We start from the raw sequence: 27,279 nt of genomic DNA, 5'->3' as shown, positions 1-27,279 counted from the left end.
TCAGAAGCCTTCATCACTGCTATCCAAAAGGAAGTCATAGAGCAGATTCTTCCCCTGCTCCTTCAACCGAGGCGACTCTGAAGTTGGGGTGTTGAGGTTGCTGAACCAGCTCATCTGGGGGTCCTTCTGGGAGCTGCTGGACAGTAGGTTGGGGTTTTCAGAAGGACCTCTCCCAAGCCCCCGAGTTGAGCAGGCTGGCTTTGTGGGGGTCTTGGAGCACCACATATGCAGAGGCTGCACTAGGCGGGCCCTTTGTGAGTGAAAAACTGGAGGTTGAGGGCCCAGATATTTAGGATTGACAGTGCAGGTGGTCTTGCGTGGGGAAGATTCTTGCTTCCTGGGGAGGGGCTTGCCTCTGGGGGCTCTCCTAGGCTGCTGCATGTTGCCCTTTTTTCCTCTCTGTACAACCCTGCCTTTCGGTTTAGCTACTACACTTTGTCCACATGGATCACATGAAAACACATCTTTAACTTCATATTCTCGCCAAGATTTCTTAATGCTGGCTACACAGTCGTTTAAATCTCCAGATCGGACATGAGAGGCTCCCTGAGAGCCCAGGTCCCTGGCACCACGGTCAGCAAGGGCACGGTGCTCGCACACAGTCTGCAGCTCCTTGTCTTGTCCAGGCCTGCTTCCTTTCCTGGGCCCAGCAGTTGGCAGCGTGGCCTCTTCTCGGAAAGCATCACTCTTTGGCCCCTCACCCCAGACGCCATACATACAGGCACTGCATGCAGGTGGTTCCTCAGAAGCCTGTTTTTCCTGCCTGGTGAAACTGAGGCTCTGGGCTAGAAGTGGTGAGGTCTGGGAGCTGCTGTCGACCAACAGCTCACGTCCCGGAGGCATTGAGAGACACTTCTTTAGGTCTGCTAGGAGACTGGGTGCGTCCAGCTGAGCAAGCTGCTCACGCAGCTGCTGGAAATCTTTGCTCTGCTGGGTGACTAAGACTTCCAGGTGCTTGAGATCCGACTTCATTTCTACAAACTCTGCCTGTTTATGGGGAGAAGCAGTAAGAAAGAGGAGTACAGACAGGACAACGGCTCAGAGTGCATAATGACATCAGAACAAACCGAAGGGTGTGCCAAGAGAACCTAGGCTTGCCCCCGCTGGGTGCCCACAGGGAAGCCCCGGTAGCGCCCATTGTGCCAGAACCACTGTGAGAAGGAGTCACTTCTACCTGGGCCCGGGACTAAGGGGCCCTGCTGGCTTCAGGAGTTGGCTGAGAATTTGCAACTGTCAAACTTATCACTTGGGCTTTTAGCAACAAAGTCAAATGCAACTTGAGCACAGAGGTTGGGCCCACACTTACACCTTCAAATGTCTTCTGCATCTTGAGGATGGTCTGCTCCATACTCCTCTTCTCCTGCACCACCTCAAGCAGCAGGGCACCCTGGGTCTGGGTCGTCTTTTGCACTAAATACAGAAAAGTGACCGTTCACCTTATAAAGTGGCCAGATTTTAACACTGGTACAGCGGGACACCATTGATAAACTCATATCCTGGTGAAATAGCCACATGGCAGCCAAAAACCGTATACCCTAGCGTGTCGTGCATTCTTTCAAAAAATTGGGACTTTTTTAAAACACCGCGGGACACAGGAAAAAGTGTTCAAAATCAGAACGTCTGGTCACCTTACTTAGGAACACCATGCGCTGCCCCATCTGCCCAGGCCACAGTGGTGGGGGAGGTGGAGCGGAGCCCCAAGGCAGATAACCTGACCCTGCTCTGCTAGCAGCCAGGGCTCTGACCTCCCAGACCAGCCTTGATGGGGAGGAGGAGCCAGGCAGGGTGGTTCCTCCACAGTCTCGTCTTCCTTCCCTCCCTGAGAAGATCCTGGCCAGGACAGGCTCGAGCTCAGAACCTGCTACAGATCCTGAGAACCATCTGCACAGATATTGATGCCAACCTTCTCTTGGCCTTCCTTCTAGACCCTGCCATCAGAGTCCTCCTGCTTCTGTTCCTGTCCCCATATGCTCATTCCCCAACCACTACCTGAGTCCAACTAAGCTGTCTTTTCCCTTCTGACCTCAGGAAAACACACCATTGCCCAGCCAGCCTGGGTACCCATTCTCTGTGCTCAGCACACATGAGCTCTGTCATGCCACCTCACCTTCTAAGTAAATGCCAGGTCACTTATATATTCTAGATTTACATTTGGGCCCTGTAGGTTGAGTGACTTGGGTGCTAATCATTCAGATAGGATTGATCTGATTTCCCTCATTTGCATGGCATGATTTCTCTCTCTCTCTCATTTGATAGCACATTATGTTGCAATTAATTCTCACGGTCCTGTTGCTAGAATACTGGTTATGTCGGTGGTTCTCAACCTCCTTAATGCCATGGCCCTTTAATATATACAGCTCCTCATGTGGTGGTGACCCCAACCATAAAATTATTTTCATTGCTACTTCATAACTGTCATTTTGCAACTGTTATGAATCAGGCGACCCCTTTCACAACCCAAAGGGGTTGAGACCCACGGGTTGCAACCACTGGGTTATGCATATATACTCTTACATTGACTCAACAAATATAGAATGACATTCTTTTATTTAGTAAAAAGAATGAGCCTATACTTTGTGTCTGGCACTGGCCCAGGTGTTATCCCAGTGACCAAGACAGATAAAGCCCTCTTGAAAAACAAGCTGTTATCATCTAGCTGAGAAGCAACAAAGCCCACATGGAAGACGCACACCAGCCTCTGTGATCACAAGATGTCGCTAGGATCAGGTATGAGGCATCAAAGAACAAAAAATCAGATCATTGTGAATGAGGGGGAGTGCAGAGTGGGGACCCAAAGCCCATCTGTAGGCAATTGGACATTCTCTTACAGAAGGGTCTTGGGGAGGAGGCAAGCCAGTCAGGGTACAGTATAGCACCAATGAAACATATAACTTTTCTCTGGTTCTTTAATGCTTCCTCCCCCCCCCCCGCCCCCACTATCATGATTCCAATTCTACCTTACAAATCTGGCTAGACCAGAGCATGTACATGGCTATAGTTAAGAGCTGGAAACACATAGGGAATCCAGGACAGATAAACCCCTCAGGACTAATATTGAAAGTAGCCATACCAGGAGGGGAAGGGGAAGGTGGGAGGAGAAAGGACGAACCCATCACAAGGATCTACATATAACCCCCTCCCAGGGGGATGGACAACAGAAAAGTGGGTGAAAGGAGACATCGATCAGTGTAAGACATGAAAAAACAATAATAATTTATAAATTATCAAGGGTTTGTGAGAGAGGGAGGGTGGGTGAGGAAGAGGAAAAAAATGAGAAGTTGATACCAAGTATTCAAGTAGAAAGAAAATGTTTGAAAATGATGATGGCAACAAATGTACAAATGTGCTTGACACAATGGAAGGATGGATGACTTGTGATAAGAGTTGTATGAACCCGCAATAAAATGATTTTAAAAAGAAAGAAAGAAAAAGCTGCTGTTAAGTAATGGCACCAATGGCCAGTGTCCTAAAGGAAATCCACAGGCAAGCTCCAGACGTAATCGGGGTGCCTGCCTTGTCGTTGGGTGTGTGAGGCGAGACTTCCCCAAGGAACAAGGAACGGGTTGATATGTAGCTAAATTAGCATTGAACCCTGGGGACGAGAATGCTACCCACAGACATGCAAGCACCCCAAAAAGAAACCGTAGGATGAGTGTGGCTGAAACGTGTTGAGGGAGGGGCAGGGTGGTCTGAGCCGAGGGGCTTGTGAGGCAAGTTTAGCTTTGTGATCTTGTTTCTAAGATGACACTCACTGCCACAGTTTGGACAGGGAGTAGCATGGCCACATGTTCTTTTTCCGGGGGCATTCTTCCTGCAGCATAGGTGATACCCTGGAGGAGAAAGGACGGACACAAGACCAGAGCAGAGATCAGAAACAAAGGAATCTGAAATCCATGCAGGAAAGAGTACTTATTCTATGTGGCATTGGGACAAACTGGACAGTAATTTTACAAATGAATCAACCTATCATGACCCCATTAAAAATCTCAAAGCTCTACAATCTTGTGTAGTTTAGCAATGATCAACAATTATTGTCCTTCTTATTCAGGCTTGTTTCAGACTCCTGCAGAGAAGCTGCAGTTGCCATTTCTGAGTCTCTTCCCTGCCTTTTCCGCTCTGGAGAAGAAAGCCTGAGCGTGAAGAGGGAAAGGCCCACAGAAACTCATGTCAGCTCAGACACTTCTCCAACTCATGACAATTCGCAAGTCGTTAAGAACAATACACCAGTTATTATTTTTTATCTTCCCCTAACTCTCAAAAGCATGCTTTAAGAGTCTTGACATTACAGTTTTCATTTCATAAGGGTAAAAATCCATATAAAAGTCAGCACTAACAGAGGGCTTATCCCTTAACACTAAAAGGAAGGCAACCCAGGTGGCGGCTGGGGCTCATGAAGGACAAGAGAACAAATACAAAGTTAGTCTTAGTTGAAAACTTGTCTCAATGGGTTCAGTCAATCAATGTAATAGATGGTTTGTAACTATTCTGTCGCTCCTATCTTCTCTTATGAACTGAGAGCAGGGATTGACCAAGTGGAGCCTGAGTAAATGGAGTTCCTGAGCAGTGAAAGTAGTTAGCATGTTTAACTGCTAATAGAACGTTTAGACGGTGGAGTCTGCCTGGAGGTGACTCAGAAGAAAGATCTGGCAACCTGCTTCTGGGGAAATGGCCTCCTTTGGAGCACCGTTCTAGTCCAACAAGTGAGTTGCTATGAGGCAGACTCAATTTGTTGTTGTTGCTGTGAACTTAAATAAACAAAGATTGTCTTAAGCCCAAATGATTCACTACAAAGTTTATCTCTAAAAAAAGAGAAAAACTACCTCACATATCAGAGTTTAGATAGATGAACATGAGAACAAATTTAATACAATTAAGTAAACCATAAAATGCCAGAGGAACATATTGGGAGAAAATTTTGGGGACTTGTGTGTCTGATAAGGGTTTAGTATGAAAAAAATTTAAATAAAGAAATTTAAATTTAACAACAAAAAGATAAATACCCCAGTCAGACAATTGACAAAGCGCACAAAACAGAGAATTTACCTCAAAGAATGTACAAATAGACAGTGAGTAGTCAGAATATGTAAATGAAAACCAGGATGAGATACCACCTCACCCTTTCTAGCATGGCTATGCTTTTAAAATGGGAAAGAGGAGGTGCTGGTGGACAGAGAAATGATATAGCCACCGTGGAGAGCAGATTGGCAGTTTCTTAAAACTTGAAAGCAGGAACACAAAGAGCAACCTGAACACTAGTGGTCTGGAAGCACTACACACAATACCCAAGAGGTAGAATCGACTTGAGTGCCTATCAAGAGATGAATGGATACACAAGATGTGCTGTTCACACCGTCGCCTAGAGGAGCCCTGGTAGCATAGTGGCTATGCATTAGGCTGCCAACCACATTAGCAACTACCAGCAGCTCCTTGCGAGAGAGATTAAAAAAAAAAAAAAGGCTTTCTGCAAAGAGTTAGTCTTGGAAACCCACCCAATAGGGTTCTAGTCTGTCTAAAAGGGTTGCCATGAGCTGGAAACAACTTGATAGCAGTGATTTCTATACAGAAAAATGCAGTTCTGTTGCGTGTTACTACATGGATGAACCTTGACAATGTAATATGCTGAGTCCAATAACTCATAGAAGTCATAGAAGGGAAAATACTGTCTGACCTCACTCACATGAAATATCCAAATAGACAGAAACCAAAGTTTAGTAGTCGTTACCAGAGTAGGAGGGAGGGAAGAAGGCGTTTCTGTTACTATGTTAATGGCAATGGAATATGTTGGAAAAGAACAAAGAAAATGTTTGCACAACATAAAAACTGTAGTCAATACCATGGAATTCTACTTGTAAAAGTTGTTGAATTGATAAATTTTTTTTGTAAATGTTTTGTTATGCACACTTTTAACACAAACTCACAAAGTACCAGGAGGAAATGTAGGTGAAACTGAAACTTTATAGTGGGGAAGGTCTTTCTAAGCAAAATATTAACCTAAAAACTATAAAGTATGTATGTTATGCCTTTGTTAAGTTTATACCTTTAGTAATTGAGTTAGTTAAAGTTAATTGTGCCAACCTTGCTAATAAACACAGGTGGGGTTAATTGAAGGCGGAGAGATCAATAATAGCTCGGTGAGCCTCGCCTTTCTAGTTCTCGGGTCTCTCCTTTTCTGATGGTCAGACCAGGGTGCAGCTGCCCTAGCCAGTTCCCTACTTCAGCTGGCACAACTCACTTCCTTGCAAGACATCCCCAAGGAGAAACCGCATGGACCTACCCCTATGCAGGCCTGGGTGCTGGAGCAGCTGTGTGGAGACCCCTGCCAGTGCTGAGATGCTTAAATGCTCACTGACTCTGCTTTCCTCCTGCAGTCGGCATCATAGTGTGTGTTTTGTGAGATGGAGGAGGACTTTGTGGATTGGTGTCAGACATATGGGTTAATGTTGGACTTGTGGGCTTGGGCAGCACTGGGTTGGGATGTTTTCTTGATGTGCACTTAACCTTTATATAAAACTCTCTCTTACACATGTGAGGTTCTGTGGATTTGTCTCTCTAATGTACCCAGACTAACATAGTAGTTTATCTTCTGTGTTGGGTTTATAAATAGATTTCTTTTTGTTATATCATCCACTAATTTTTTTCCATCTTACTGAATTATCTAATTATTGTGGCATGTTTTTGGTTGATTCTCAGACTACTGAAAACACTAGATTGAAGGAAATGTTCACAAAGAGAACATGTAAAGATTAAGACACAGCATGGTGACATGACAAGAAAAGAAAATTAAGGACTGATAAATAACTTTTATGAACAAAAGTACAAAATTCCTAAATAAAATGCCAACAAACCAAATCCAGCACCATATTAGGATTATACACCATGACCAAGCGGGATTTATCCAAGAAATGCAAGAACTGTTCAACTTCAGAAATCCATCAATATATGCCATGTTACTATAAAAGCAAAGGGAGAAAAATCACATGGTTTTACTAGTTGATGCCCAAAAGGCATTTATTAAAATCTAAGATCCTTTTATAAATAAAAAACTCTCAGCAAACTAGAAATAGAAGGCACAATTCTCAATATGATAAAAGACATTTATGGAAAATCCATAGTGAATATTATCACACCACAGGGAGATGGAAAGCTTTCCCTAAATGATCAAAAACTTTACAAAAAGGATAACCACTGCCAAGACAGCTGTTGAACGTTGCATTAGAAACTCTAGTTAGAGCACTGAGGCAGGAAAAATAATTAAGAGGCATGCAAATTGAAAAGGAGAGGTAAAATGATCTAGTGACAAGTGAAATAATCTTATATACAAATCTGTTATTTCCCCACTGCCATAACTATAACAGCCCTTTAGGACAGGGTAGAACTACCTCAACCAGTTTCTGAGGCTGGACAGCTCTATGGAGGCAGACTGTCTCATCTTTCTCTCTCAGAGCAGCTGATTAACTTGAACCCCCACCACTTACCACATTTACTCCAGTGTAAGCCGAGTTTTCAGCACATTTTTTCTTTAAAAAAAAATCATTTTATTAGGGGCTCATACAACTCTTATCACAATCCATACATACATCAATTGTGTGAAGCACATCTGTACATTCACTGCCCTCATCATTCTCAAAATATTTGCTCTCTTAAGCCCTGACATCAGCTCCTCATTTTCCCCCTCCCTCCCCGACGTTTCCCTTCACCCACTTTTCTGTTGTTCGTCTCCCAGAGAGGAGGTTATATGTAGATCCTTGTAATTGGTTCTCCTTTCCCATCCCACCTTCCCTCCACCCTCCTGTTTCAGCACAATTTTAGTGCAGAATTCTTGTGGTAAAATTAGGTGCCTCGGCTGATATTCGGGTTGGCATATACACGAGTATATACGGTAGGTTAGCAGCCCGATGCTTAACCCAATGTGCCACCAGGGCTCCTTAGCAAGGGAATGGAGTGGCAAGGTCCCCAAGGAATGCTGAAAGTGGATTTGGGGCCAAGGCCTGGTGCACCAACAGACTGGACTGGAAAACGCTCCTAAGGGCCAGCAAACGATCCTTGAACGAACTATAAGCTTTTCTTTTGTGAAGTGTTTTGTTTTGTTCTTTGTCAATGGTTTGTTTTTGTTGTTTTGTTGTCGGGTTGTATACTGTTGCTTTGTATTCCTCTGTCTTGTTTTCGTGCATGTTAGTGTCTCCATAGGTCTGTCTGAATAGGACAGGCTGGATGAACTATCTGCAGGAAAAACAACCGGACCGACAGTTCCGGGGGGACTTGGGGTGGGGGGCCGAGGCGGGGTAAGGAAGTGGTGTTAACAAACACAGGGACAAGGGAACAACATGGGACCCAAAATGGTAGAGAGTGGGGAGTGGCAGGCCTGGTGGGGAATGATCAAGGGTAAGGTTGCTTAGAGAAGAGGTATTGCTGTAGCCCAGGTGGGGACGGAGCATGGTAGTAGGGCAGGAGGAAAGTCAAAGGAGATGGAGAAAAGAGCTAGGAGTCAAGGGACATTTATGGAGGTCTAGACAAAGACACGTACATGCAAATATATATACATGAGGACGGGGAAATAGATCTATGTGTCTATACTTATAGGTTAAGTATTAAGGTGGCGGAAGGACCTTGGGCCTCTACTCAAACACTCCCTCAATGTATGAATACTTTCTTTTATTAAATTGGAACTCTATGATGCTCACTCTCCCGACACAACTGCTGGAGCCAAAGGGGGTGAACATGTAAATGTGGTGAAGAAGCGGATGGTGCCCGGCTATCAAAAGAGATAGTGACTGGGGTCTTAAAGGCTTGAAGATAAACAAGCGGCCATCTAGCTCAGAAGCAACAGAGCCCACATGGAAGAACACACCAGCCTGTGTGATCACGTGGTCCCAAAGGGATCAGTTATCAGGCATCAAAGAACAAAAAATCATATCATTGACTGCACACCTCCATGATAGGATCGCTGAAGACAAATGGGTGCATAAGCAAATGTGGCGAAGAAAGCTGATGGTGCCCGGCTATCAAAAGAGATAGTGTCTGGGGTCTTAAAGGCTTGAAGGTGTCCCCTCATAGAGGGGCTTAAGAGAGGAGATGGGTTAACTAGGGTGTGAGGTAGTATTGATGAAGAACACAGCTTTCCCCCAGATCCTGGATGCTTCCTCCCCCCAACTACCATGATCCGAATTCTACCTTGCAGGGCTGGATAGGACAGAGGCTGTACACTGGTACATATGAGGGTTGGAGGTACAGGGAATCCAGGGTGGATGATACCTTCAGGACCAAGGGTGTGAGGGACGATGCTGGGAGAGTGGAGGGTGAGTGGGTTGGAAAGGGGGAACTGATTACAAGGATCCACATGTGACCTCTTCCCTGGGAGAGGGACAGCAGAGAAGGGGGGAAGGGAGACCCCGAATAGGGCAATATATGACAAAATAACGAGGTATGAATTACCAAGGGCATATGAGGGAGGGGGGAAAGGGGAGGGAGGGTCAGGGGGGAAAAGAGGACCTGATGCAAGGGGCTTAAGTGGAGAGCAAATGCCTTGAGAATGATTGGGGCAGGGAATGTATGGATGTGCTTTATACAATTGATGTACGTATATGTATGGATTGTGGTAAGAGTTGTTGGAGTCCCTAATAAAATGTAAAAGAAGAAAAGAGAAAAAAATGATTAGGGCAAAGACTGTACAGATGTGCTTTATACAATTGATGTATGTATATGTATGAACTGTGTAAAGAATTGTATCAGCCCCAATAAATTGTTAAAAAAAAAAAAAAGAAAGAAAATGATTAGGACAAAGAAAAAAAAAAAAAAGGCTTGAAGGTGAACAAGCGGCCATCTAGCTCAGAAGCAAAAAAGCCCACATGGAAGAAACACACCACCCAGTGCGATCATGAAGTGCCAAAGGGACCAGGTATAAGGCATCATGAAAAAAAAAAGATATATGTGTGTGTGTATATATATATACCATATTGAATGAAGGTGGAAGTAGTGCAGAGTGGAGACCCAAGGCCCAAGTGTCGGCCAATGGAGATCCCCTCATAGAGGGGTTTAGGAGAGGAGATGGGTCAGTCATGGGGCGAGGTAGTACCGATGAAGAACACAGCTTTCTCCCAGATCCTGGATGCTACCTCCCCGCAACTACCATGATCTGAATTCTACCTTGCAGGGCTGGATAGGGCAGAGGTTGTACACTGGTGCATATGGGGGCTGGAGGCACAGGGAATCCAGGGTGGATGATACCTTCAGAACCAAGGGTGTGAGGGGCGATGCTGGGAGAGTGGAGGGTGAGTGGGTTGGAAAGGGGGAACTGATTACAAGGATCCACATGTGACCTCCTCCCTGGGAGATGGATGGCAGAGAAGGGGGGGAAGGGAAACTCCGGATAAGGAAAGATATGACAAAATAACAATATATAAATTACCAAGGGCATATGAGGGAGGGGAAAAAAAAAGAGGACCTGATGCAAAGGGCCTAAGTGAAGAGCAAATGTTTTGAGAATGATTGGGGCAGGGAATGTGCGGATGTGCTTTATACAATTGATGTATGTATATGTATAGATTGTGATAAGAGTTGTATGAGCCCCTAATAAAATGTTTTAAAAAAAAACTATAAAAACTCCAGAAAAATATTGTAAGAGTTACTGAACAAATTCAGCAAAGCTAGAGAATACAAAATCTTTACGTAAAAATCAGTTGTATTTCTAGACACTAGCACAGAAAAATTGAAAAGGAAAGTAAGAAAATAATCCAATATTATATAAAAAATTAAGTACCTAGGGTTATATTTAGCCAAGGAAGTAAACGACTGTACATTGAAAATTACATAATACTGCTCAAAGAAATTAACCCCTGCCACATGCTCAAAAACCTGTCAATGAGATCATTCTGATTCTAAGGGACCCTATAGGGCAGTGTAGAACTGTCACTGTGGGCTTTTAAGCACAGAAAGCCTTATGTTACTCCCAAGGAGTAACTCGTGGTTTGAACTGCTGACCCTGTGGCTAGCAGCCCAAAGTACAACCTAAAGTGCCACTAGGGGGCTTGAAAGAAATTAAAGAAGACCTGAATAAATGGGAAGACACTTTAAGCCAATCTTCAAGTTCATAGAGAATTGCAAAAACAAAACCTGTTGCACTTCCTGGCGCTGCATGTGTAACAAGGTAGAACTGCCCACAGGAATGTGATTACTAGGAGCCTCCAATAGCCAAAACATTTTGAAAAAGAGCAAAAGAGGACTCACACTTCCTGATTTCAAAATACATTACAGAGCCACAGAAACAAGACTTTGCTACTCACACAAGAACAGACATATATATTAATAGATTAGAATCTAGAAAGAAACTCATAGATCTCTGGCCAACTGATTTTCAACAAAGCTTCTCAGTCTCTTCAGTAAGGAGAAAATGGTGCTGGGACCACGAGATCTCCACATGCAAAAGAAGGAGGTAGAACCCATATTTACACCGTATGCAGAAATGAACTCAAAGTGGATCGATGACCAAACATACAAAAGAAAACCATGAAACTCTTAGGAGAAAACAGGGATAATGCTTTCCCTCCTCCTCTTTAGAAAAGTCTATCCTCCTTCTTCCTTTTTTTCTTTTTGTTCCTAAACTGCCTTCTGTTTCAAATGATTTATACGATAGTTTAAAGAAAATGTTTATATAGAGAACAAAAGAAGCAGATTTCTCTGAGTGAAGGTCAGCGCTGTGAGCTAGCTGGACTGGGCCTGGGCAGATGATAGAGGGTTTGTCTAGTTCCCTTTTCCATGACTCAGTTTATATTCCTGGCCATTACATATTTTAAAAGGAAATGATTCTAAACAAGTTCATTGTGGCTGCTTTCGGAATATTCTAGCTTTCTGGTTAATATGCTGCTATCCCTTTGTTTGTCACTGCTCTCTTAGTATGGCTCCATCTCCTGAGTCTTGTGTATGTTGTCAGGGACCCTTGAGTCAATTTTGACTCTGTACTAAAGCACGGCGCCATGTACGACAGAATGAAATACTGACGGGTACTGCACCACCCTTACCATTGTGATGTTAGAGTCACTTGTTACAGTCACGGTGTCAATCCATCTCATTGAGGGACTTCCTCTTTTTGGCTGGCCATCTACTTGACCAAGCATGATGTCCTTCTCCAGGACTGATCTCTCTCTGTCGATCACGTGTCTAAAGTATGGGAGACAGTCTCTCTAGTCTCTTTATGAAGCATTCTGGCTGTATTTCCTCCAGGAAAGATTTATTTGTTCTTCTGGCAGTCCATGGGAATTTCACTCTTCTTTGCCATCATCATAGTTTATATATAATTTAAATGTATAAATTCTTCTTCAGATATTTATTGTCTACTTTTCACATGCATATGAAGCAATTGAAAATAATGTTGTATATATTTATAGGTTTAGTATTAAGGTAGCAGATGGACATTGCGCCTCTACTCAAGTACTCCCTCAATACAAGAACACTTTGTTCTATTAAACTGGTATTCCATGATGCTCACCTTCCCGACATGATCACTGAAGACAAATGGGTGCATAAGCAAATGTGAAGAAAGCTGATGGTGCCTGGTTATCAAAAGATATAGTGTCTGTCTGGAGTCTTAAAGGCTTGAGGGTAAACAAGCGGCCATCTAGCTGAGAAGTAACAAAGCCCACATGGAAGAAGCACACCAGCCTGATCACGAGGTGTTGAAGGGATCAGGTATCGGGCATCAAAGAACAAAAAAAATCATATCACTGTGAATGAGGGGGAGTGTGGCGTGAAGACCCAAAACCCATCTATAGGCAACTGGACATCCCCTTCAGAAGGGTCTTGGGGAAGAGACGAGCCAGTCAGGGTGTGGTATAGCACCGATGAAACATACAACTTTCCTTTAGTTCTTCAATGTTTCCTCCTCCTTACTATCATGATCCCAATTCTACCTTACAAATCCAGCTAGACCAGAGGATGTACACTGATACAGATAGGAACTGGAAGCACAGGGAGTCCAGGACAGATAAACCCTTCAGGACCAATAATGAGAGTAGAGATACCAGGAGGGTAAGGGGAAGCTGGGGGTCATAGGGAGAACTGATCACAATGATCTATATATAACCCCTTCCCTGGGGGACAGATAACAGAAAAGTGGATGAAGGGAGACATCAGACAGTGTAAGACATGAAAAAAAAAAAAAGATAAATTATCAAGGGTTCATGAGGGAGGGAAGGAGAAAATGAGGAGCTGATACTAAGGGCTCAAGTAGAAAGAAAATGTTTTGAGAATGATGTACAAATGTGCTTCACACAATGGATGGATGCATGGATGGATGGATTGATGGATGGACGGATAGTGATAAGAGTTGTATGAGCCCCCCGTAAAATGATTAAAAAAAAAAAAAAGAAAATGCCATTGCTTGGGTCAGGCACACCTTAGTCTTCAAGGTGACATCTCTGCTCTTCAACACTTCACCGAGATCTTTTGCAGATTTGTCAAATGCAAATTTTTGACTGCTGCTTCTGTGAGCATTGCTTGTGGATCCTTACTCTTAGCTTCTGAAAATTCAGGAGCCATCAGAAGCAAAGACTTAGAATACCTAGGCCTCCAATGAGCCAGGCTGAGTTGTAGCCCACTCTACGCTTTGACCTTGTGTTCGCCAAGGGCCTTAACTGCCACACATTTGTTGAAATCCTCTGTGTTGTGCCCAATCCAGTTTTAAATGTAGAAAGAAACAACTAAAAACAAAGCACAATGCTTTCCTTCAGTACTTCCAAGTGAGCTATCCCACCATCTTATGCAAAGGAATGATCACTTATTTGCCTCTGCTGTTGGCCTTGCTACCTTTTGTGGGGTAACAGTCTTAGGCTTCTGGAACTGGTTTCTGCACGGATGCACAGTTGCCCTGTGTGAGGTATACCCAGGTTGGAAGCCAGCAGACAGTAGAGTATTTCTTTGCAGACCGATGGAGATTAGTTTTTAAGCTACCCAAAAGCATTTTTTTTTTTTGCAAATAGTGAGCAATTCATCCTATGGAATTTGAAGAAGTTTATTTCCATTTGCTTAAAATAAAAAACAAGTACAAAGAAAAATGGAAACAAGTGCCGATGGCATTTAACTGAGCTGTTGGCTCCAGAAAAGTGTCTACCTAAGGGAATCTGTGTCATGGCTATCTTCAAAAAGTAAGCACTAGGAACGCAAGTTCATCGAAATGTACATCACTGACTGGTAGAGCAGAAGGCTCTGCAAGAGACATGACACAGCTGAAAATGAGAAAAACTGTGATTCACTATAAACAGCTCCCAATGACGCCAAGGTGGCAAGCAGAACATTAGACTAAAAGTAGAGTATCTCTAACTTCTAAGGCAGCGGTTGGTTCTCAACCTGTGGGTCACAACTCCTGTGGGGGTTGAACGACCCTTTCACAGGGGCTGCCCGATTCAAAATTACAGTGATGAAGTAGCAACGAAAATAATTTTATGGTTGGGGGTCACCACAACATGAGGAGCTGTATTAAAGGGTCACGGCATTAGGAAGATTGAGAACCACTGTCCTAAGGGGTAGTGTCTCTATAGAGGGTATGGCCAACAATTCTTCTGGGACTCAGTGATGCTGCTGAGTCACCTCAGGTAGTGTGATGAGAATCGTAGACAGGAAGCAACAGGGTTACGGAATCTAGAATGAATGCCTCCTAGAAGAAGTCAAGAGACCATAGTGTCCCCACCCAGAGGTGGGTCCCACTATCTTTGAGCTCCACTCAAGGCTAACTCTACACATCCACCTCTGCTCATCTGAAACTCTAGGGAACCCCACCACTGGCAGAAACTTGACCAGGGACAGAAAGTTCATGTTCACTGCTCGCCAGTGCCCTCTGCTGATAACCTTAAGCACCAGGCACTCACATGTCATGGCCACAGTCTCCAAAGAGTCCGAAATAGATTGGCTTCTTAAACTGAGATGTTCTTCAGACTTTTCTACAGATGTCTGCAACTAAGAAACCAAAAATGAAAAAAATAATTCACAGATTGTTACCATATTTTCTTAACTTGGAGAACTCTCATTTAATGATTTTTAAAAGAGTAATTCATTTTGCTATTCTACTTGAACTAAAGTCAACACAATATAATTATTAAACTTGCAAATGTTTTAGCTCTTTGAAATGAAAAGTACTTACCTTGTGAATACTTTCTTTGACATGGGAAATAAAGCTGCCTTCAGTCTCACTAAGAGAGAAAAAAGAAAGAAAATCCATAAAACACTGAGATAATCTATAGCAAGACTGACTCCATGAACAAGGCATCAGAACGGGGCTCAGTCATAGTTGGAGAGCCCCTGAGAAATTTTTGTGCCCAGCTAGTGAAAAATGAGGGGCTAGAATTCTCATGAGCATTTCCAAGACAAAGGATGCTTTTAAAATCCACTCTTTATTCATCTTGTTGGTACTTGGAGCTGACTCAGCAACCCCAGTGACAGAATAGAACTGCCCTATAGATTCATTTTTTAAAATTATAGTATTTTATTGTGTTTCAGGGGAATGTTTACACGGATTCCCATTGGATAATTTCTATACAAATTGTTTTAGAATAGTTACATTTTTCACAATGTGCTAGCATTCTTTGTATGTTTTAGTTATTACATTTCTAGTATTCCAATGTTCCTGTCCTTTTATCTTCTCATCTTTGATTTAGAGTACATTTTGAGCTTTTGACCCATTAAAAATTAATTAGGATTTAATCCATATGTCATATCATTCCACATTTCAATCATGTCAAGTAAAATTGTACAATTGCTACCACAGTTTCCAAACATTCTTTTTCTACATGGACTTCTTGACATAGTTTCCATTTTATCCCATCACCACCACTGTACTCCAATCCCCCAAGCCCCTTATTCTACTTGTCCCTATAGGTTCATCCATACTGGGTTTCATATACCAAAAAATGGAAAAGCATATAACACAGCTTCCAGAGGGTGACATCCAATGACACTACACCTGTGAAATACACTCAAATATGAACAAACAAAACAATACAAACTAAGTACAGAAAATTTTGGAAACCAGGTCAGGTCCAGCCTGCATCATAGGGGATCTACTGACAAAGTTTTGACTTCTCAAGATTCATGCCTTTGATCTCCTGACTCCTCTCTCCCAAGCACTGTGCTTAGCGATCCCTCGGTTGTAGATAGGGGGGTTCTCCAGAGGTTTATTTCCTGTGTCAGTTCCACAAATGAATCCCACTGTCACCCATCGCCTTCTGCACACCAGCGTCTCACCGATTTAGGCTCTGACACGAATCCCTCCCTTCGACTTCAGATTACATGGACTACCGTCCTTCAGTGACCGATGAAGCTGTGCTTCTTCCATGTGGACTTAGTTTACGTCTTGCTTAGATGGCTGCTTGTTTGGAGACAAACCTTTAAGACCCTAAGTCCTATTTTATCTGACAGCCAGCACCATCTAAATTCTTCACCACATTTTGCTCTAGCACCAGTATCTTGTGTTCCCTTCCTGAGGGCAAGTATTGAGCAGGGCCATGATGTGAAACTAATTGCTCTTAAGTTGGAGTTAGGATTTAGTGCAAGCCCATAACCCATTTCTGGATCTATACTTTTTATTTCTTTCCTTTTCATTTAATTTGTTGTGCTTGGGAGTTAATACATATGTCATAGTTCAAATGTTGACCTTTTGGTATCAAGTAGATTTTTAAAAGAAAGTTGTATTTATGGTGAATAACCTTAATTGTGTGTGACATTTTGTTATTTTTCTAAAGGAAGATCTTAGGGGATAGTTTTGGTTCAAGGTTTAAAGAGGATCTTAGGATGACAGTCTCAGGGAGTCCTCTCATCTCAACTAGCCCCAGAAGTTTTGTTCTATATTTTTCTCTCATTCTATTCAAGACCCCTTATTGTGACTCATAATGGTCAGTAGTGGCAGCTGGGCACCATCTGTTTCTTTTGGTCTCTTGACGGATTAAGGCCATAACTTGTGCAGGGTATTAACTTTATGGATTTGCTTTCTCTCTGAGATTTCTACTTCCTTTTTATTATTTTGCACCTCATGAGTAGAAATCAGTGGCTGTATCTTAGATGGCCTCTTGCATACTTTTAAGACTCCAGACATTACTCACTTCACTAGGATACAGAACATAAAACTTTGTGAACCATATTAGGCTGCTTTGGCTGAGATGTCTCATAAGACTAAGGTACCAAACCTTCAAACCATAAAACCAATCTTTTGAGTGGTTATGTCTCAGAAACATATGTAATTGTGTCTCCCATGTACCCACACATACAACTGTATTTACGTGTACTTAAAGACACTTTTACCTGTGCACACATATGAGAGTCAGACAAAGAGTGTTGCTATTAGGGTTCCAGTTGATGCATGCATGGGTTTTTGCAAACCCAGTGAGTTTGAACATGTGGATGACTGCAGATAGGTTCTCTCCATAATACCCTTGTCTTTGTTTCATTAGAGTGCCTTCAAAGAAGAAGGTCCAATTTAAAACAGTGACTACAGTGGCTTCTGAGATGATCTGCTGGGCTAGTTAAATTCAAGGCAGAACCTTCTCAGAGGGTTATGGTGACTGTGTTTTATGGATTCCAAATGGGTAATTTGATGGATTTTCTTGAAAGACATAACACCAAGAAAATTGAAAACAATGTTGGTGATAAAAAGGCCAGGAAAATTGTGCCAAGAAATGTTTTCCAATGTAACAAAACACCTGCTCATTCTTCCAAGGTAGCCAGGGCTGCCCTAATTTTGTCAGGAAACCTTACCCTATCCACCCACAGCCTAGATTTTGCCCCTTCACACTTGTTTTTATCCCTCAACTCAAAGAGTCCTTTCAGGATGCCCAGACTGCCATTTTCATATACTGCAAATCAAATAGCTCATGACTTTCCAGGAAAGGGCTTGAGAGATGGAAACACTGCCTTCAGAAGTATATAGACTCAATGGATGCTAAATCAAGAAGTAATAGCTTCATATTTTGGGTATCCTTGTTTAATAAAAGTTTCTAAGATTTTGTAGCAATACTTTGTGACCTACCCTCAATATGTATACATATGTACCTGTATAATTATCTGCCTATAATACAAGGAGCTCTGGTGAGCACTGGCGAGCACTGGGTTGCTAACTGCAAGGTTGGCAGTTCAAGCCTACTGGCCTCTCTATGAGAGAAAGATGAGGCTATCCCATAAAGATTTACAGGCTCAGAAACCCTATATAGAGTCATTGAGTCAGAATAAACTTGAGGGCAGTGGGTTTTACACATACATATGTGACTATACACTCATTTTTAGGTTATAGTTGGTGGTGTTGCCAAATTATATGTCAGATTTTTAGTACAAGCATCCTTCTCAGAAACATCAATTACTTGAGTCAAGTTGTGCTCACTACACCCATGTTCATTGCTACATTTCCCCATCACCAAAAATAATAAGTATTTATAACTTAGAGCTCATCCTACCACCTGTAGCTACCAATGAACACTGGTACGTACGTACGTATCTATTTATCCATCTATCTTTCTTATGTGGTTGACTTATTTCACTTAGCATTATGCCCTCCAGGTCCACTCATATATATATTACAAGGACTCATCACTGTGTTTTATGATTACAGAGAGTTTCATATAGGACTCCATGATATGTACCACATTTTTGAAGGCATTTGATTTTTTTTTACATTTTATTGGGAGCTCTTACAGATATTCTAACAATCCACAATTCAATTAGATGTACCACAGTTTACTCATCCATTCATCTGTTGATCTGATAGACACTGGGTTATTTCCATTCTTTTGCTGTGTGAATAATGCTGCAGAGAACATAGTTGTGCATCCCATAGGGTTTCCAAGTTGCATCTTTACAGGAATAGATAGCCAGGCCTTTCTTCCAGGGAGCTCGACACAAGGGATGGATAAATGGATTGTGATAAAAGCTGTAAGAGCCCCCATAAAAGTATTTAATAATAAAATAAAATGTCAGATTATATTTCCTTAATCTCTAAAATATGGATGTCAATATCAAGATTTGAATCCCCGTAATTACAGCTCTTTGTGTTGTTGTCACTTAGGTGCCATCAAATCTGCCCCTGACTCATGGTGGTCCTATATGCACAGAGCAGAAGTGCTCCCTACGATCTTTTTTGCTGTTATCTTTATAGAAGGAGACCACCAGGCTGTTTCATCCAAGGAGGCAGTGGAACCAGCCCTCAGGTTAGCAGTTGATCGGGAAATGCTTGCATCACTCAGCCTCCTTCATGCTTCATACCAGGTCTTTCTGCTGGCCTACCATAGCAACTTTAAAAAGAGAATTTATTATCACTGTTAAGGAATCTATAAATTACATACTTGATAGAAAGAAGCTAGGATATTACTTGAGAACAATAAAAAAGATGGAAATAGTTAATGAAATAATCATACTAAAAACAGAATGTGACAAAAGCAGAAAATAAGAGTATAAATTAAAGGCAGCAGAAAACTTTAAATGCAATAGAATAGAGGTGGTAAAATAGATGAAAGGTAGAAAAAAAACCATTAGAGGATCAATTCAGCAGCTCCAACAACACACCCAGAAGATAGGCTATCCCAAAAGAGAGAAGAGTGAAAGGAGAAAGGATGTTTCCAAGGGAAAACTATTTTTAAGTATCCAAGAACAGAGGACACAAGTTTACAGACAGAAAGTAACTACCCAATGCTCAGGCACTATGACACGCTACATCAAAGCATGTCGCTAGAAGAACTTGAATGAAAAAAAAATCCTAAAAAAAATCAAACACCTAAAGTCTTGCAAACAGAAAAAAAATAATAAAGTGATCTTCAAGGGTTCAGAAATTAGAACAGTACCAGACTTCTTAAAAGCAACTTAAGAAGTGACAAGAAAATAAAGCAATGCCTTCAGAGATTCTGAGGAACAGTAATATTCAATGTACCCTAATTCACAGTTATGTGAGGGGGAACAGATAATTTCCAGCATACACCACCACCACCAGTTAGTTGTCATGGAGTGGATTCCGACCCACAGATCCTCCATGTGTGTCAGCAGAACTATGTTGCATATGGTTTCCAAAGTACCTTGGGAGGTATCTCTTGGTCAGTAGCTGAGTACTTACTTAATCATTTGTGCTGCTCAGAACCTCCCTCAGGTATACAAGATCTCCACCCGCACGCCAAAATGGTTTAGGTGTCATCTATTTATCCTCAGGAAAATTTTCAGTAAGCCAAGAAAGAAGACACAGGGTCCAAGAACTGGGCAACGACACCAGGGACACTACTCTAACACATGTGTGCAATACTTAGTTAGGTGTCGTGCAGGAAAGGGTTGTCAAGGAGACTGTGAACAGTATGTAGGCTTAGTCTACCCATAGTTCCCAGCACATCAAGAAGCAGGGCCAAACAAGGGGAATCACCTAATTGTAGAACACGGGCAAGCAGAGTGGGGTTAGCTAAACTTCTCAAGCTTCCTGGGATTGGGCACTTAGAATAATTGAGCAGGCTCAGGGGGCACCGAGGCTTGTTTCTGGTTGTTGAGTACCGTGTCCTTGGGCAGTTAAAGACTCGAGCTAGAAGTGATGCCTCGATGAAGAAAATGACACTGACTTTGGGCGGTGTGAGACATGGCAAATGAACAATGATTTATAAATTGTCAAGTGTTTGTGAGGGTCATGGGGTGGGGAGGGAGGAGAAAAAGGAGGAGCTGATACCAAGGGCTGAAATAGAAAGCAAATGTTTTGAGAACGATGATGGCAACAAATGTACAAATGTGCTTGACACAATGGATGTATGTATGAATTGTAATAAGAGTTGTATGAGCCCCCAATAAAATAATTTTAAAAAATTAAAAAGGCATTGATTGTGAATCCAAACAAAATTAAATTATTGACAAATCAAAAAAGAAAAGGACACTGAAAGAAGTCTGAAGTGCTGGAACATGTAAGGAGATATTATTCAGCTTTCCAGCAGAATTGAAGGATGAACTGTGATTCCTACGTAAAAACCTAAGCAAAAAAGAAAATCAGGTTCCCTTCACCACTTTGGGCCAAAGTTTAAGTTCATATATTTTATTGAGTTTTTGGTCTCAGAAGTTTACACAGCAAGTTAGACTCCTATTTTATAATTTCCATGAAAATTGTTCATTGATATCTGTTACCTTAAACACTCTGTCTTTGTGTTGTTTGTTCCTTTTCCAGTGCTCTAGTGTACCTGCCCCTTATGGTCTCATCTTTGTTGTTAAGAGGTTATTGACTTGATCATGTGGTCACATATATGTCTGTGTCTGTGTGAATTTGAAATCTGTTCCATATTTTTCTCCTCTTCTATTCAGGTCAGGGGAATTTTTGGCATTAGGAAAAAGTCATAGTATGTATAGCTTTTTTTTCTTTTCTTTTAAAGTACATATAGTTTTTCTAGGCTATCTATAAAGTTTCAAAACTTCCATAAGGTTTTCATGGAACCAGCAGTCAAGAGATCAAACATTGGGTAAATATACTGCACAAGAGGCCTCTGTAGAATGTTGTAAAGCAAAGGTGTTACTTTGAGAACTAAGGTAAGCCTGACTCAAGCCATAGTATTTTCAATTGCTTCATACACATGTGAAAGTTGGGCATTGAATATGGAAAACTGAAGAAGAATGATGTATTTGAATTGTGGTGCTGGTGAAGAATAGCCAAAGTAGCATGAACTGACAAAAGAACAAACAAATCTGTCTTGGAAGAAGTACATCCTTAGAAGCAAGGATGGAGATACTCAGTCTTTGGACATGTGATCAGGAGAGACCAGTTACTGGAAAAGGACATCAAGCTTGGAAAGTAGAAGGGCAATAAAAAAGAGGAGAAGGATTGACACAGTGGTTGTAACAATGGGCTCAAACATAACAACACTTGTGAGGATGGTGTTTCATTCTGTTGTAGAGTCGCTATGAGTCAGAATCAACTCAATGGCAACAAACAACATTGTTTGGCTGGAAGCTGAGCCATGAGGATGAGTTCATTTCCAGACGTGAAGGTTGACTAAGGGGCTTAGTCTTGACTGGTCCATCAGTCTCCATCTGACCAGTAAACCTGGCTTCTTTTATGATTTTGAGTTTGATTCCACATTTTTCTCCCACTCTATTCAGAACCTTCTAAAGTGATTCCTTGTGGAGCAGTTGGAATTAGTAGCCAGGCACCATCTGGTTCTATTGGTCTCAGGTTCGTGGACACTGATGTTCTCGTGGTGGATCAGTCAATTGGTCTAATTGCTTCTGTGCATCTTCTATTTTCTTCATTCTTCTTTCCTCAGGAGGGGAGACCAAGAGTTGTATCGTAAATGGCTGCTCATGAGCTATTTGGCATCTTCTCATGTACTTTATGTGACATCCATCTATTATCTTTCATGTGGTGTCTGTTTAAATCTTTCCCCATTTTTATTGGGTTACTTATTTTCTTATTGAGTTTTTAAAGTTCCTTATTTGTTCTACATTCAAGTCCTTTATTGGAAATATGAATCAGACACATACTCTCCTATTTAGTAGCTTGTCTTTTCACTCTCTTAAGTGTCTTTTGTAGAAGTTTTCAATGTTTATTACAATAAAAAGACAAGAAGGAAAAAAAAAGAAAAGAACACATCAGAAAAGTAAAAAAAAAAAAAAAAAGACAAGAAGAAAAGGATATTCAGATCCAGATTGTTCATACTTCAAATTCTGGTTTTCTTCCATCTTTCTACCTGCTACCTTTTAATTTCCTGAATTTTTTTTTCTTTACATATTCCTTAAATTTCTAGTGTATAATGTAATAAAGTTTTTATTCATATGTTGATCAATTTCCTGAGTGTTTTATGTATTCAGTGCAGGGATTTTATTTTTAAAATATTTTTAGTTTCAGTTGAAATACCTTTTCTTCTTTCCTTTATAAAAATTAATCATTTTATTGGGAGCTCTTACATATATTATAACAATCCATAATTCAATTAGATCAACATCATTATACAATTGCTGCCACCATCAGTTTCAAAAGATTTTCTTTCTTCTTGAATTCTGTCATCAGCTCACTCCCCTCCTCCCCCTCCCTCTCTCACCTTACCCCCAGGGACCCTTATTATTATATACTATTTTGTTATTATTTGCTGTATCTTACACCATCCAATGTATCCATTCACCTACAATTCTGTTATTTGTTCCCCTAGTGTGAGGTTACACATTCATCACTGCCATCAGCTCTCCTTCCCCTCTTACTCCTGTACCCTCAGGGAATCATTACTCCTATTCCTGTTTCTGAAGGGTTTTCTATCTAGGCTTTCGTGCATCAAACAATCTTGATTATACAAATGAACATATGCAGGTCCAACAAGATTAATGAGGTTGAGGTAAGACAAAGACCATAACAGTAAGGGGAGGAAATATTAAAGAGCTAGAGGATAATTATGTGCTTCATCAGTGCTATAGCACACCCTGGATATGTCATCCCTTCCATGTGGCCCTTCTGTGAAGGACTGTCCAATTATCTTTCAGGTGGACTTTTGGGTCTCCACTTTGTCCACACCCCTTCATGTCAATTTTATTGTTTGTTTTTGAACTTCTGATACTTATTCCCATCGACACCTCATGATCATACAGGCTTGTGTGCTTCTTCCATGTGGGTGTTGTTGCTTCCCCCTGCTAGATGGCTGCTTGCTTAAGACCCCAGATGCTTTATCTTTTAATAGCTGGCCACCATCAGCTTTTATCACATTTGCTATGCACCCATTTTATTTTCGGCAATCGCGCAGGGAAGGTGAGTGTCATACATGCCACAATATTAGAACAAGCCATTCTTATATGGAGGTAAGACTTAAGTAGAGGCCCAAAGTCCATCTTGGGCCTCTGTAAAATCCTGTACATGGATTTTAGTTGCAGTCAGTGGGAAAAATAGGATGCAGCATGCTTATTCCCTCTTACTCTCCTTTTTAATAAATGTCTTTCCTATTTTAAATAGTGAAAATTTATATCTGTTGCTTACTACTTATTTCTGGCCTAGTTATATAATTTATTCACTACATGTGTCTGTTTCCCTACAGGACTGGGTACTTTTAAAGAAGGTACCATTATTCACCCTCTTGATATTGCCCATGCTGACATCGCCTGGTAGTGTTTATTATGTGATGAATGAATAATAAACTTCACTATGATGATCAACAATCATTGAAGGCACACAGTTATTTCTGTGATCTATTTGTGGTTATTAATTAATGATGAACCACCAACCATGTGACTCATAGCCCAATGCTTATCCCACAGCATCACCAGGGCTCCTTATAAATAAGGCCAATCTGTTTTCTTAAATATGCTCTAGGTAATGGCCATCCTTATTTGGCGTGTCCAGCTCCCAGCTGGGAACTGTTTCCTCTTGCATCCCAAAGAAGTCCTGGCAGTTTCCTCCATGCCACCTCCTATGACCTAAGCCAGCCAGACCAATCAGAAGTCTCCCTTTGGAATTTTCAGAATGAAACTCAGAGAAGACAGACCTTTCTGCTTTGTTGGTAGGAGGCTGATTTCTAAGAGAGAAGTAAGAAGTTGAGATAGAGAAGCACAAATGTGCCTGAATTCTGGTTACTTTTCATTCCTTGTACTTCTCAAATTTGGTTGGAAGAATTAATAAATTCTCCTTTTTTGCAAAGCTAGTCAGAGATGAGCTTCTATTTGCTACCCAACAGCCCTAATGAATACAATTAGAATGATGAAGCTTCATTTGTAATTTCACTTCAGATGTTCTTGGTATAAAATTTTAAAATTATGTACTTTCAAATAATAACACGAAAATTGGTATCTTATTGCTTGCATCACTTATGTTTCGACCCCCCACATCAGACTTTCTCATCTTTATGCTTTCAAGCTGGAAGTATTTTGTTTGATTCACTAGAATTTATGAAAATTATGCTTTTCAATACACAATTTTCTAATGAGGATAAATTCTTCAGCATCCTCATCTTTTGTTCTCTCTATATAAGCATTTTCTTTAAACCATTTTATTAGCCATTTGTAACAGAAAAGCATTTTTAGTACAAAAAAAAAGAAGAAAAGGAAGAAAGAGGCTTATCTGAAGTAATGTTTATTTACTTTTTTAGCTGCAGCATAGTTGTTCAAATAAAAGCACAAAGAACAAAAAGAATTAAGGCTGTTCTGTGCAAAGCAGGAAGGGAGTGGGGACAATCCACTTATCTACATGCATGGTCACCTGCTACATCCCTGCAAGGACCTTTGTGAAACCACTGTTTCCAGAGCCTGGATTTCTAAGAGAAAGAAGGCTCAGAACATCTGGGAAACATTTATTTTAATCAAAAGAATGCAATACTTTAAATAGAGAATTTTGCTTTTCTCACTAAAGGAAGGTGGATATACAATAGAAAAAATAACTAATCCAACATTGTCTTTCTCTGTGTACGTAAACGTGCTGGTAGTCTTGGTCCTCCACTCTTATACTTGTCACCAAGGCTTATAAACTGGGTTTTGCCCACCTCCACCCAGAGAGCGACTCAGCAGGCACTAGCGGCTTGCATAGTTACAGGTACTTTCTCTGAGGGCCAATATTTCCAACCAGAATCTTAAACCTCAAGGAGCTGCAAGCCATCTTAAGCCATTATTTTCATGCTATTCCTGTGCTCAGAAACCGAGGGTGCCCCGACATTCTTTGATAGGCATCTAGGGACCCCACCATGCTCTTTAGGAGTCCCTGAGAGGTGAAAATGGCTAAGAGCACAGGTAATAACTGCAAGGTTTGTAGACAGAATCCACCTAGAAGTCTCTCAGAAGAAAGGCCTGGCAATTGTTTACTAAGAGTCACAGCCATTGAAAAGCCCATGAAGCACAATTCTATAGGAGGGTCTCCTTGAGTTGGAGTAAACTCCATGGCAACTGGCAGTGGTGGTGGAGATGCTCCACTTGCCAGCTGCCTAATTCCTACTTCCTCCCAGCTTAGCAGCCAAGCCTGCTTTTTGCCATGTCGGGAACTTGCTGGGCTCAGTTCAGTTGGCAGCACTCCCATCCCTCCCCTCTCAAGGCTAACTGCCCATCCGTGAGGCTAGCTCAAGTCCTCGCTCTTCCAGGAAGCCTCAAACTTCTGTCCACTGGACATCGCCCTTCTTTAGTACCACATGGTTTGACCATTATGCCTCTGACATAAATGGCTCATTTAAAAGTGCATTTATTTTGACTCTCCAACTGGATCACAGGATCTTGGATAACTTGGTCAAAACTTTAATCCCCCACAGCATGCCTATAGCATCCTCAGTGCCAAGCACATCTTTAAGCCTCAAAAGCAATGTGATCTGTTAAAGGCGATGGTTTAATTTAGGACTGGGTGAGCATGATGATTGAACTACATAATAAACATAATTCATGTCACTGACCTGTACATGTAAAAACTGTTGAAAGGTCATTTTTGTGACATATATTTATAGTAATGAAAGAAAGGGAGCTTTGAAAAATACTACTAGTGATGTTAAGTGATAGATCTTCACTGTCACAAAAATAACAAAGTGAAATATCTGCTTGGTTGGTATGATTTCTGTGATATCCAAAGATATAGCTTTTGTTGATGTTAGGTACCACTGAACCAGTTCCAACTCATAGCAAACCTGTGTGCAACAGAACGAAATAGCCCAATATCCTGGTCCTACACCATCCTCACAACCGTTCTTCCTGTTTGAGCCCATTGTTGGCACCACTCTGTCAATCCATCCCATCAAGAGTCTTCCTTTTTTCGCTGCCTCTCTACTTTAATTTGCATCATGTCCTTTTCCAGTGACTGGTCTCTCTTGATAATATGTCCAAAGTATGTGAGATGATGTCTCTCCACTCATGGCTCTAAGGGAGCACTCTGGTTGTACTTCTTCCAAGACAGATTTGTTCTTTCATCAGTTCATGGTATTTTCAATATTCTTTGCCAGCACCAAAGTTAAATGCATCAATTCTTCAGTCTTTTTTATTCAACATCCAACTTTCACATCCATATGAGACGATTGAAAATACCATGGCTTAGATCAGGTGCACCTTAGTTCTCAAAGTAACCTCCCTGCTTTTCAAGAGGTGATGTGCAGCCGATTTACCTAATGCAAAGTGTAGCCTTTACAATAACTTAATTACAACTAACCAAAAGATAAAGTGCTCACCTACTAACTAGAAATTCATTTCTCTATGACTTTAGCTTATGAACAAACTAATATAGCAGTCCTAATTTAGCTAATATATTTGTTATATGCATAAACATTCTAATAAATAAGAATATTTTTTAAAGTTAGTACTCACTCACAGCCACTGAGTCAATGCCAACTCAAAGTGACCTTATAAGGACAGGGTAAAACGGTCTCT

General features: G+C 41.4%; 1 protein-coding gene across 1 annotated transcript in view; it reads right to left on the bottom strand.

Moving 5' to 3' along the window:
- Positions 1 to 27,279, bottom strand: part of IHO1 (interactor of HORMAD1 1) — a 37,966-nt gene continuing 10,687 nt past the window's right edge. The window contains exons 4-8 of the mRNA XM_075547914.1: positions 15,128 to 15,176; positions 14,856 to 14,943; positions 1,301 to 1,410; positions 702 to 987; positions 1 to 167 (exon numbers count right to left, since the gene is read on the bottom strand). Coding sequence (XP_075404029.1) covers positions 1 to 167; positions 702 to 987; positions 1,301 to 1,410; positions 14,856 to 14,943; positions 15,128 to 15,176 — 700 coding nt within the window. The remainder of the gene's footprint in view (positions 168 to 701; positions 988 to 1,300; positions 1,411 to 14,855; positions 14,944 to 15,127; positions 15,177 to 27,279) is intronic.

This window comes from Tenrec ecaudatus, chromosome 4, assembly GCF_050624435.1.
Source record: "Tenrec ecaudatus isolate mTenEca1 chromosome 4, mTenEca1.hap1, whole genome shotgun sequence".
Classification (NCBI taxonomy): domain Eukaryota; kingdom Metazoa; phylum Chordata; class Mammalia; order Afrosoricida; family Tenrecidae; genus Tenrec; species Tenrec ecaudatus.
This window is presented reverse-complemented; position numbering and strand designations above follow the sequence as displayed.